This window comes from Beta vulgaris, chromosome 7 (genome assembly GCF_026745355.1).
Source record: "Beta vulgaris subsp. vulgaris cultivar EL10 chromosome 7, EL10.2, whole genome shotgun sequence".
Lineage (NCBI taxonomy): Eukaryota > Viridiplantae > Streptophyta > Magnoliopsida > Caryophyllales > Amaranthaceae > Beta > Beta vulgaris.
The window spans coordinates 51,931,345-51,945,256 of NC_079208.1; the positions used below are offsets into that span (position 1 = coordinate 51,931,345).

At 33.2% G+C, this 13,912-nt stretch overlaps 2 protein-coding genes across 2 annotated transcripts; both read right to left on the reverse strand.

Moving 5' to 3' along the window:
• Nucleotides 1-3,301: 3,301 nt before the first annotated feature.
• Nucleotides 3,302-4,238, reverse strand: LOC104899696 (hypothetical protein). The gene has a single exon (XM_010686935.4). The coding sequence runs from the start codon at nucleotides 3,943-3,945 to the stop codon at nucleotides 3,505-3,507; it is 441 nt and encodes a 146-aa protein (XP_010685237.1). The 5' UTR covers nucleotides 3,946-4,238; the 3' UTR covers nucleotides 3,302-3,504.
• An 8,275-nt stretch (nucleotides 4,239-12,513) lies between these two features.
• LOC104900395 (uncharacterized) lies at nucleotides 12,514-13,139 on the reverse strand. The gene is made up of 2 exons (XM_010687811.1): nucleotides 12,837-13,139; nucleotides 12,514-12,690 (listed from the first exon to the last, which is right to left on the reverse strand). The coding sequence occupies exons 1-2, from the start codon at nucleotides 13,137-13,139 to the stop codon at nucleotides 12,514-12,516; spliced, it is 480 nt and encodes a 159-aa protein (XP_010686113.1).
• Nucleotides 13,140-13,912: the final 773 nt, after the last annotated feature.

The window sequence follows — 13,912 nt, forward strand, 5'->3', positions numbered from 1 at the left end:
TTGGGACGGAGACTGGACCCCCTTTACAATCACCAAAAATAGGATCCAAGTGTCTCATCTCCTCTATGTATATGATATTCTATTATTATATAACCACAGCTGATGCAATGATTAGAACAATGAATATTTTCCATAATGAGACGGGGTTAAAAATGAACCCCAAAAAAGCTCAGTCTACTTCTCCAAAAACATTAATCCTATGGTGTGTGCCTCTGTCTAGGGGTGAGCACAACCGGGTACCCGGTAGAATTTCATAGACCCGGACCCAGACCCGGACCTAGTGGGTATTAAAAATCTAGAATTGGAATTTGGAATTGGTCAAATTGGGTCCTAAATTTTTGGACCCAGACCCGGACCCAGTTTGTACCAGGTCTAGAACTGGGTACCCAGTTGTAAGTTTAAAAACATACTAAGATGGGCCAATGGAGCTATAAAATTCTAAAAAAAAAATAAATGGGCCTAAAGGCCTACTAAGTACTAACTTTTTACTTAACAACTATTATCCTATTACCAATTCTACATGAGTATATGACAAAAACCAATTCTAAGTACCGGGTACCCGGATCTAGCCCCACTCCAACTGGGTACCCAGAGCTGGAACCGATCAAACTGGGTACCCACCAGGTACCAGGTCCGACAAAATTCTACCCAGAATTGGAACCAGATGCAACTGGGTCCAATTTTTTGAACCCAGACCCGGACCCAGTTAGACCGGGACCAGGTCCGGACCCGGCGGGTCCATACCGGGTCCGGGTCTGGGTCTGGGTACCCGAAATTTCTGCTCACCCCTACCTTTGTCTCCTCTAAACTTCAAATCCAATTTAGCCCTGATCTAAGTCTTTACTTAGGTTTTTTCTCTTACCAATAAGAGGCCTACAAAAAATCAATTGAGCCATATTATATATAAACAAGATTCAATCCAAATTGGCTAGCTGAAAGCTAAGTATTATACCTTAACAAGGCTGGTAGAGCTATTTTGATTTCTACAACTCTTAGTGGAATCCCAGCTTACTCCATGAATTGCATAAATCTTCCTAGGTCTGTCTCTAAGCATATTGAATCAGTTGCTCGAAATTTCTTTTGGGGGGATGAGAATGGCAAAACAAAACTAGCTACTATTGCATGGGATAGGATTTGTGGTACAAAGGAGTTGGGGGGATAGGTTTGAGGAGATGTGGGATATCCGACAAAATTTTCCTAGCTAAACTATGTTGGAAAATGAGCTCTTCTGAAAAGTGGCTGCTAAGGTGATATATGCTAAATACTGCAACGAGAAAGAATACCCCAAGCCCTTTAAAAAGGGATCCCACATCTGCCAGGATATAGGAAAAGGTTGGGATATCTTCAAGAAATACTTGGGATGGAGTATTGGGAAAGGGGATTGTGTTTCCTTTTGCTATGACATTTGGACCCCTTTTGGACCTCTTAGAAATAATGTTCAGGGGCCTATGACCAGCCAAAAGGAGAATAGGACTGTGGCTAGTAGTATTGTTAACAATGCCTGGAATTTGGAGGAGATCACTTTAACCTTGCCCCCTGCTAGTCTCCTTTGGATTCAACACTTGATCCTACAAACTGACCAAGAGGATAGACTTGTTTGTTCGTTGGCTAGAGGAAATTATTTTGACTAAAAAAATGTATAAGGAGGAGTGGCAGCTTGCTACCAAGACTTTCCCCACCCAGGATCTGGAGTGGAAAAAGACCTAGGACATCCCTTCCCAGCCTAAGATCCAAAATTTCCTCTGGTTTTGCCTTTGGGACAGCCTCCCTATTAGAGCTAAATTTTTTAGACGGACAGTCTCTGATAATCCCAACTGCTCTTTGTGCCAAACCTTAGAGGAACCTAAGGATATCACATTCTTAGAAAATGCCCTAGAGCTGTGGAAGTTTGGACTAGATGTCTCCACCCCTACCCCCACCAAAAAAAAACTATTTTTTTTAAGTGCTCTATAAGGACTGGATGATTGCTAATATCTCCTCCAAAGAGACCCTAAAGAACCACCAAAGTGTTCCATGGGCTACTCTTTTTTCCTTTGTTTGCTGAAGATTGTGGATACGAAGGAACCAATGGGTGTTTAAACAAAAGGATCTTAAACTTGATTATTTTTTGAACCAAACTAAATCTCTTGAGATTGAATTTGCCTGCTCAAGACCTATATTGTTAGGGAACCCTCCAAATCCTAAGCCTCTGAAACCTTTTATAAACTGCACTTTCACAATCATGGTCGATGCTTCCTTTTGCCACTCCTCTCTTGTAGTAGGTATGGGAGTTGTTTGTAGGGAAAGATCTGGAACTTTGAGGGAAGGTTTATGTGGCAAGCTTACTTGTAATGACCCAATGCGGCTAAATTATTAGCCATAAGAGAAGCTATGGCTTAGGCCAAGAAAATGGATTGGAAAGATTGTATAATCCTATCTGACTCTATGATTGCAGTAGATAACATCAATGGAGCCGCTAGGATCAAAGACCGATATACTAACTTGACAAATTCTTACAGGAAACTTTTACAGGAGGACTAGGTGAAGGTGGTTCTCAAAGTTGAAAGGGACCAGGTTAGGGAGGCAGATGAAATGGCGCAGGCAGTTAGGAAGGGAACATCAGGGTCTAATGACTTCCTCCATATTTGCACTTCCCCTTGGGAAAGAATAAACGTTGGTAGAAAGGATATGAATTTTGAACTTCTTAACCTGTGTTGTAACTGTCGGGCCCAAAGATCACCTAGGTCTGCTACTATCAAGTTGCTATTGTTTGTATGTTAACTCTTGTGCTTTTAATACATTTGCTCCCTTTACCCAAAAAAACTTGTGTGTATCATTAAGCTTTTTCCCCAAAAAGTGCAATTCGTTATTTATAAGAACCTCCACCTTACTTGTTGATAAATCAACCCCTATTTATGTTTGAGACACTTATTATTTATAAACTGACCCTATCTATACTAATATATTAAAAGGCGTGCATAAACCAAGAACGGTGCCACGTGGCGCTCTCCCTAAGGAGTTTTAGTTCATGTAATCCATGTACAATAAAAAAAATTAGAAATTGCATAGTATAGGTTTTGATCCCGTGACCTCAAGTTCATGTACTAAAGTTTTAACCACTAGACCAAGTTGTATTTAGTGTTATCATATCAAAGTACAATATTAATAAATGAAATTTTTTCTTAATCGGGGAATAGTTCGGACCTAATAACTAGTTTTATATATAAAAATATGCTAAAATCACAATATTATCCTTGATACTTTCCACTATCAATTAGTGCTTACCACTCTTAACATTCAGCAAAATATCATAAACATCTGATGCACAAAACAGGAAACTGGGATTGTCATATTAAAACAAAACATTCTAGAAAACCATCTCACTCATAAACTCATTCATATAAACAGAAACATTCTAGAAAAACCATCTTACTCATTGATACATAAACACAAACACCTTACGTGTACCGCACAAAACATAATTATTCCCATGATCCCATCACCCAACAACCAAAACCCACTACTCTAAGTCGACTTTCGATCTTCCCCCACTTTCGAAGCCTCAAGATCAGCTGCTTTCTGAAGCCAATTCTCAGTCCCATCATCTTCAAGCGCCATTTGTATAGGTGCCTCACCCAAACCATCCGCAATAGCAAGCATTATTTTCTTCATTTCAATCCTAAACTCCTCGATATCAACCGTGCCGTTGTGATCGAGGTCGAAGCCATCAAATATAGAGTCATACAGAACCGTGAGTTGCGCAGGGGTTGGGCGGGCGACATCGACCCCGAAATGGGTTTCGATTAGTCGCATCGACTCGAAAGCCTTGCGAAGTTCGCCGCGCGATAGCGTGCCATCTCCGTTAAGGTCGAAGGTTGCGAATGTATTGTTGATGCTTTCGTTGAATTGAGCTTCGTTTTCTACGAAAGATCTTACGGTTGTTCCGTCGATTATCACTACTCCCATCTTTTTTGGTAGATGATTTAGTCAATTGCTGATTTTTTCACTTTGAGATTGTTGTGTGGTTTTTGGCCGTTTAGGTTCGGGGATATTTATGGTTTTTGCGAGGATTTTTTCTTCTTATTTTTTTGGGCGGGCGCAAGGATTTTATCTCCTACAACATGTGTCGAGTGTGGACATAGAGATTCTAATTTCACACCACCTACAAAATAATAAAAAAGTAAAAAAATAAAAAAAAAACAAAAATTTCTACTGTATGAGGATTTTTTTAGGCATATTATTGGGAGAATTTGTTGTTTAAATAATTATTCGCCACATGATTATAGGAAGGCTTGGTCTCCCACCATTGGAGTCCACATCAGTATTCAGTAGTCAGTAGAGATATTTTGGTTCTAACCCAAAAACAAAAATTAGAGATATTTTGGTACTTTTGCTAGGGAAACAATATCATTTGAGTTTTCTAGAGAGAGTTTGTTCCCTCTAGGTTTTTTCTTGGGAGGGTTTCTTCCTATCCTCCGCGGCTAGGGTTTTCACTTTTTTAAAGCTTTCTCCTTCCTTCCTTCTTCCTCTTCTTCTTCCTTCATCCTTTTCTTAGGGGCTACCACTGGTGTCTTAACCAGTAGTAAGCCCCGAAAAATCCTATTTATTTGCTTTCAATAAAAGTTCCCATCTTTTAGATGGTGATTTTTGTTGGAGTTTATTAAAAATGTGTTTTAAATGAAACTCAAGAGTTGCTTCAAAAGAGAATGTGAAGAGTCCCACATTGATAGAATAATAGGAAGTGTAAGGGGTTTATATACATTACACTTTCTATACCCATTGAGTTGTGTGACAAAAGGACTTTTGGTGGGCATGTGGTAAATGGAGTCACCACACGCGCCCGCCCGGTCCGGGCGTTGGGCGTTGGTTTTATTCTTCTATAAATACCGAGGTTGATTGCTATGAGGCCGTGTGTTGTAGCGGGGACAATTCAACTTTAGGGCAGTGAATTCTTCACGCCACGGTTTTTCAGATAAGTTAAATTTATGTTTTTAGCGGTCTTAGTTCCTACAATTTTTTCTACTATGTTGATTGTGTTGGTTTTTGAAGAATTAGGATTTCACAACTTCTGCAAAATTATGGAAGACTATTGGAGTACGTTCATCCCAAAATTTCCGCATCTGCAGATCGTATGCAGAACCAGAGCGAACTCACAGATTGCATTGTTTCAGATGAAGATTTTTATTAAGGCAAAATTAAATCAAATCTGCGATGTTTACATTTCTAGGGTGACATGTATTTCTATTAGAATTTTATGTTTTTCAGAAATGGCTTGTAAGTGCCGTTTGGCGAAATATTAATGAAATCCCTTTCTTTCCGTAAAAAAAAAAAACAATAGCATTTGAAAAGGAATTGGTAGGCAAGGAAAATGGGCAAATTTTCATTTTGTTGTTTTTATTATTGATAATTTGATACTTAAGTTAGTGTGCATGTCAACTAGTTTAATTGGTTAAAATAGTGAGAACTCAAAATCTGATACTAGTTCTCATCTATAATTCTATATCAATTACCCTTGTACCAATTAATTCGTACTTCCTCGTATCAATTTAACACTTATTGTGTCAATGCAAATCATTTACAAAAATGATTTCACAACATTTTTAGTACTATCATACTCCCTCTGATTTTTTTTTTATCTTTCTCACATTCCTGTGCACATCTCTCAATACACATCTTTGAAGTTAATTATCTTTCATCATATATTAGTAAAAATTATAATGATTGAATATTAATAATGTACTAGCTGAGATGAATCAAACAAGATCCCACATGACTACATATTTTCTTATAAATTGAAAAAAAATTGAGAAGATTCTCTCTAAGTATGAATAGTGTCAAGATTTCAAATGAGAACGATTAAAAAAACAGAATGAGTATATATTATTGGTATATTTACGAGTACAAAATAAATTATGTTTGGTATCAAATAAGCACCTACTAGTACACCAATATCTTTTTTAATATTCTAAAAATAACCATTAGGATATTTTTTGGTTCCAAATATGTCATATTAGTACCTAATTAAATAATTTTTTGTAAAAAGAAAAATCCGATTTAGCACAAATCAAAGATAAAAATTTCATAGGAGCCAAAATGGACTTCAAAATAGAGACTCCATGATTATCTTAGAATGTATCATTACAATATTTATTTTTATATTTCAATATGAGTTATAAGATGCTACATTTCTAAAAGGATCTAGCTAGTTTAATATTCTTTCTATATGAAATTGACTAAGATATCAAAAATTTGATATATAGATTTTCACGAGATACAAAGAAAAAGTTAAAACACTCTTCTCTTAAGGAAAATGGCAAAATGCCTAATGAATGATGAAGAATAGACTAACTCAACATAGATCTTAAGAACGGACCTTTTAAAGGGAAGGACTGGACATGATCCCTACCATATTTTCCAAAAAGATAGAATATAGCTTGGTTATGTTCTTTGGCCCATTAAAAAGCCCGAAATGACTACCGGTTTAAAGGTTTGATGTAGCTTGGCCCCAAAATCATTCACGTGCTAGTTCTAAGCCCAAATGAAATAGCGACCACACATACAACCAGACATCAAATACTTGTGATTTTGACTTGTAACTTGTAAGTTGTAACTTTGTAAATTGTAAGTGATGTTGATGTTTCTTCCCATTTCTTTCGTTGTTTTTTTTTTCTTTTTTAAGGGAGTTCTTTTTTTTCCATGTAATTCTTTGTTTTTACTTTTTTTTTCTCAAGGATATCTTTTCTTTTATTTATTAATTTTATCTTTATTCAAACTTTCTTATATATTTTACTATATCTCTATTATATAAGGCAACGGGAGCTACGGTGTCCCCCAATGAAATGTCTTTTTTGTCCTAAGCTAAATATATACTTAATTGAATATTCAGATTTTGTACAATCATATCCTTTCCTAATTTAAAGATGGGTCAAAATTTCCAATAATAAACTAAATAAGCATTAACAAAGTAATTTGACATAATGAGAAAAATGATTACTCAATTAAAAAATCACAAATTTAATTGAGTTTGTTTGTCAGAAACAACCTTTTAAAAGTGTCATTTTGTGAGAAACAACCTTATAATTTTTTTTTTGTGACAAACAACCTTTAAATGCGATTTTCTTGTCAGATCAGACCCTTCGACCATTTTCCGGCATTGACTTGATTTTTTTGGCGAAGACTTTTTTTTTTACCCCTTTCCCTCTCTTTTCCCCTCCACTTTCTTATTTCAAACCATACTCTCTCCTCTCTTTCACTTCCTTCCCTGACCCATTATTCTCTCACGCAACATCTCCCTCTCGCCTTCTCATTCTCTCTCTCTCCTCCACCCTTGCTGAATGCTGCCACTGAACATCGCCGCCACTGCAGATCATCCTCTTTCCTTCTCTCCAAAGTTTGTCGCCTCTATTTTCTGTCTCCATTCTTACTGTCGATGGCAACAAGCTTGGGAGGCGGGGGAGTTTAATTTTCTTAGTTTAACAACATTGGAGGGCCATGGTTTCTTACTAGTTAATGGCAACAAGTTGAATTTTTTGTGCAACCATGGTGAGATGAGAGAAAAGATATGAAATGACAAGTTCACAACAGATTCAAATAGGGGCTGACATTTGAAAGAGATTAGATATAAAATGGTTTTTTTTAGGTTTAAAATAGGGGGCTCTGTCCTAGGCTTCCAGCCAGTGCCGATGTGGTGGCCTCTTGTGTGAAGGAGAAGGCGAGAGGGTGAGGATGGAGGATGGAGAATGGGGGTGAGGCTGGAGGTTGGGATGGGGTTGGGAGGAAGAAATTGGATGGAAAAAGAGAGGGAAGAGGGTAAAAAAAAAAGAATTCGCCGGAAAATTCAAGTCTTCACCAGAAAAATCAAGTCAATACCGGAAAATGATCGAAGGGTCTGATCTGACAAGAAAATCGCATTTAAAGGTTGTTTCTTACAAAAAAAAATTTATAAGGTTGTTTCTCACAAAATGACACTTTTAAAAGGTTGTTTTTGACAAAAAACTCAATTTAATTTGACTACAAAACTATACATCTAAATGTTTATCTCAATTTTTAAACACTTTATAAATTACAGTAGTTTGTATAACAATAATTATAAATCACACTTCTATAGTTATATTTTGGAGAAATTTATTAAAAAAAGATTCAAACAATCGACGCACGCATCACGTGCATAGACGACCAGTGTTATTTAAAGCTATGAACTTTTGACTTTTAATTTTCTTTCGTCTTTATGTCAAGATTTAGGATCTGTTTAATTCAACTTATTTAGTCTTATCTTATCTTCTAAGATCTCATAAAATCTTACTAGATATTATCTAATCTTATACTTCCTCCGTTCCAAAATAAGTGAAACACTTCTCTCATTTATGTGAGAGCTTTTTGAGACAAATGTTTCACTTATATTGGAACGGAGGAAGTATTATCTTATAAGGCAGTTTATTGTGTGTGTCTAACATCTTATCTGATCTTATCTTGTATGATCTTATCTTATTTTATCTTATCTGATCTTATCGTATAAAATATTATTTTTTCTGAAATAAGTTAAAATAAGTTGCAAAACATAGCCTTATACTTATTAGATATACTCCCTCCGTCCCTAAATATAGTGTCGATTTTTCTTATTATGTTTGTCCCAAATAGATTTCTCATTTTTGTTTTTGGTATTGGTCCACCAATTAAAATATTATTTTGCTTTCAACTTTTATAATATCACCCACTTTTCGATATGACCCACATTATCTCTCTTTAATAAACAATTCACAAAAAGTGTACCAACTTTCATATTTAATTATGATTTAATACAACTAAGGTCCTACACATGATTTCTTTTTAATACTTGTGCCAAAAAGAAATGGACACTCTATTTAGGACAGAGGGAGTAAAAATTAATTTATAACTTAGGGCCTGTTCTCTTCGGCATAAAACAGCTGAACTGGACTGAACTGAACTTATCAAAGCTGAACTGAACTTATCGGAGCTGAACTGAACTGAACTGAACTTATCAGAGCTGAGCTGAGCTGAACTGAACTGAACTGAACTGAACTGAACTGAATTGAATTAAATTGAATTGAATTATATTACATTGAAATAAATTGAATGTAATAAATATATAAATAATATTTTAAACAATAATAATATGAATATTAAATAATAATTATAATGATAAGTAATAATAATGAATAATAATAATAGTAGTATTTTGAATATCTTTAAATGATGATTATAAATAAATAATATTAATAATCATAAATTAATAATAATAATAATTAATGATAGTAATGATAATTAATAATAATTATTTTATATTATTTGTATTAATATATTAATACTTGACGATGATATATAATAACAATAATATCTAAGAAGTAAATTAATATTACTATTTTAATAATTAGATTTAATAATTTAAAAATATTTAGTAATAAAAATAATGATTGGGTTAAATTACGTCATAAACCGTCTTGACGCGATTTATTGGTTTATGGGCTAAAAAAAGTGGGTTTATTTGTCTTTGACCTAAACCATGTTCCTCCTAATAATAATAGTAATAATAATTAGTAAAGCTATAATAAAAAAATATATATGAAACAACAAACAACAATAATAATAATAATAATAATACTTAATAGTAATGATATATATTTAAATAATAATATAATTAAATAATAGTAATTAGTAAAATAAATTATACCAACATATAATATAATAATATTTAACAAAATGGTTATAAAAGAATAGAGCTGAACTGAACTGAACTGAACTGATCTGAACTGAACTGAACTGAACTTATTGGAGCTGAACTGAACTGAACTGAACTTATTGGAGCTGAACTGAACTGAACTGAACTTATTAGAGCTGAACTGAACTGAACTGAACTGAAAATAAGCTGGGGAGAACAGGCCCTTAGTTTATTTCAAAATTTCATATAGTATATATTTATTTATTTACTTTAGATCTGAAAATAATATTCGTACGTTTTATAGTAGTAGATTTCATATATGTCACTTTGAAATTTCGTTGGCCACAATAGCAAAAGTTTCACGATCCGCCACTGATAGGCTTAGCACCAACAACAATATTTAAAGGTAATAGAAATTGGGTGACATTTTCTAGAGAAATATTTTGCTGCTCTATTAACTTCACGAAAGATATGACCACTGTAATTAATATTAAAGTGTTAAAAACGAAGAAGACAATTATCATCAATTAGGTTTCGTAGATACCATGGGCAAAAGTAGAGAACTTGGAAGATCCAAATCACAACTTAATTGCCACCTTCAATATAAATGTCAGGATTGTTTCCTCAATTAAGGAAAATTAATATATTGGACCTACTAAATATTATAAAAACTTAAATGAATCCAGTGCATACTAACTTAGTGTTCACGAGATTGTAATTGATATTAACTCCATCATAGTGAGTTTTATAGAGATGTAGTGGACTTATATACAATATAATGAATTTATTAGCAGAAAATATATAGTGAAATTATATGCAATATAGTGGAAATGTTTTAACGTGCAGGAAGATATAAGTTGTGTAGTAAATCATGACACATGTTTTAACATATAGAAAGATATATTTTGTGCATAATATAGTGAGTGTCTGAATGATATACTGGATTTCTGCATGATATAATGAGTGTCTGAATGATATATTAAATTGTTTAGAATGATGTAGTTTATGCATGATATAATATGTTTATGAATGATATGGTGAGTTTTTATGATATAATGGGTTTCTGAATTACATAGTGAATTGTTTAGAGATAATGTAGTTTCTGCATGATATACTACTATTATAAATTTAAATGATAGAGTGAGTTTATGCATGATATAGTTAGTTTTTGCATTATATAGTGGGTTTATGAATGATATAGTGGATTGTTCAAAAATGATATGTGCTATTGGCCCAGTGCACACTAATGTTAACATGAGCCGGATCCATGAAGTCGGATTGAATATATTTCCAATGCAATATTTTTTCTTATTAGAAGTTGCAAATAAATGTAACACTTACTCAGTTATGAATAGAAGATAATATACTATTTATTCCTCAAAGTTATTCCCAACTAATGTAGCACCAAACCAAGAAAATAAATGTTAGCAGATTAGTGAAAATTGCATAATTTGATTGAATTTTAAATAAAAGAGATAAGTTATTCTTTGGAGAGCTAGGTATGATTTATGGACCAATCAATTAGGGGCGAAAGTTCGATATACGTTTTGAATTTAGGTTTAATCCAATCCGATTCAAACAAAATTTGAATTTTACTTTTCCAATCCAGTCCAAACCAATTAGAATTTGAGTCCAAAATAATCGAACCCGAATTTTCAGACACTAGATTGGATTCGATCCAAATTATCCATTTTTTTAAACTCTATTTTTCGATGAAATAAATTTCGCGCGAGCATCAAATAAAATGTTCCATAATAAAGTAATTCATATCATCTCATAAAAATTCATTAATAAACTAATAACCACTAGTAATTCATTACAAACTCATAATTCATTACAACAGAAGGCTCAACATCAGCGTAACAACATGTTCAACTTTACATCAGCAAGTTAGGGTTTTAACTTTTAGGGAAAGGGAAGGGCTATCAGACTGTTGGGGGGTTTATTATTATAAAATCAGTTAAGCCTAATCATAAATAAAAATATATAGGACCTATTTACTATACGGTTATTTTGGAATCGAATCACTCCCAATCCAAGCCAATTCGAACGTTCGAAAAAGAAAAAGGCAATCCGAATCCAATTCAAACATAGTTTCAGTCCAATCTGAATTACTAATTCGCTTTAGGGTGCGTTCTATTCAACTTACAAAATTAAGTTTCAGGTCCAATAAGTTCAGATAAGTTCAGATAAGTTGCAATAAGGTCAAGTGCAATAAGTTCCAATAAGGTCTAATAAGGTCCAATAAGTTCCAATCAGGTGCAATAAGTTCCAATCAGGTGCAATAAGGTCCAATAAGTTCCAATCAGGTCTAATAAGGTTCAATAAGGTCCAAATAGTCAATGTTCAATAAACATTTGTATTATTGTCCACTATTTTGTTATTCATAATTTTATATCACTATTAGCGGATTATGTTATTATTAGAATTTTAATTAAAGTACCACAATGATTATATAGTATTATACTTGTATTAGTGTCTATTATTTTATTATTTATTTGTATTATGTTTATTATTTTATTATTTATTTGTATTATGTCTATTATTTTATTATTCATATTACTATTAGCTGATTATGTTATTATTAGAATTTTTTATTAAAGTACCACAATGTACAGTATTATACTTGTATTATTGTCTATTATTTTATTATTCATATTGCTAATGAATAATATTATAATCATGGTCAAATAATTAAGGTTAACAATAATAATAATAATAATTATTATAATTACAATATTTTGCAATTCGTCTTTAAATAACTAGAGATAACATGTTTTCGTTACTAATAACTATGAAAGATATAAATGTTATCAATTGATTGCTTCATTATCATCACTGGAGTATCTTTCTTCATCTTATACATCATCCTCGTCATCATATCCTTTATCCCCATTAACTTCTCCATCATCGGAATCTCCCGATCCTTCATCAACATCAACCATTTTCCCTTTGTCAAATAAGCTTGGCCCCGTGGAATTAATACTCCAAGCCATACTTCCAGTGGCAAAAGTTCCCCCAAAGAGTTCAAACATCTTTTTCTCGAATTGTAGTGGTTTTTTTAAAAAGGCTGAAGGTCTTCCTTTATGAACTTGGAAATAGTAATACATAAAGATTAGTGAGTATGAATCAGACGAGATATAAAAATTATAAAATATTATGTTTACATATTAATATATACCTGAACAAACGCTTTCCACTTCTCATCATGTGGATCAATTGTCGGGCATCCAGTGTTCTCATCCCACCCGATTCCGGTCCACTTGGTCTTCAGTTCATACCAAGCCTTAAATCTGTTTCTACAGTCATTATAGTAATTCTCTACAACCTTTTTCTCGAAATTTTCCCCGGTTTGTGCATTTAAAAGTATTTTAATTGTATCCCAATCATACTTAGTATTGCCACCGTTCTTGTTTTCAAGGCACAAATCCAAAAATGTTTCGGTAGTCTTAGGGGTCCAAAGTGTCCTTTCCTTAGGGGCCATTGTTGTTGGCTAAATCAATACACATTCAAACATAATTTTAGAAATTAAATACTAATAATATCCTTCCCAAAAGACAATCACAAAAAAAACCACAATTTGACCATCACAACTCATTCATATTTTTACGAACTCATTCATATTTCTGTGACGATTAACCATCACAAAAAAAAAATCATATTTCTGTGATGATTAACCATCACAGAACAACCCCTACAAAATTTATGCAAACAAAATCACCAATAACTAGCAATGTAAAAGGAGCCAGACATATCTGAGCTATGTACTTTACAATTCACATTCAAGCTTATTTAACAGAGTTGAGCACAAACTGAGCTCAAATCCAAGCTTTCAACCGAACTCAAGAGTTTGTTCAACTCAATTTGTCTACAATTTAGTTACTGACCTTTTTCCCCCCTCTTCTGGATATATAACTTTAATTTTGGATATACAACTACCATCGTAATTGCTTAATAGTATATTCGAAAAAAATAGAAACTTTTATAATATCTGATGCTTGAAGAAACTTTTCTTCTGATTAATATAAGATTCATTTACATCTCAACATGCAAGATTTCTCCCTCAAAAATAGAATGAACCTCACTGTACAATAAAAAATGCAAGATTTCTCCCTAAAAAATATAATGAACCTCACCATTAACAATTGAAATTCGCACATAGAACAATTAGAATTCTCTAATAATTAAAATGCACTAACAATTAATATTAACCATCACAGAAATATAAAAGAAAGTACCTCAGATCCAGACAGTAGG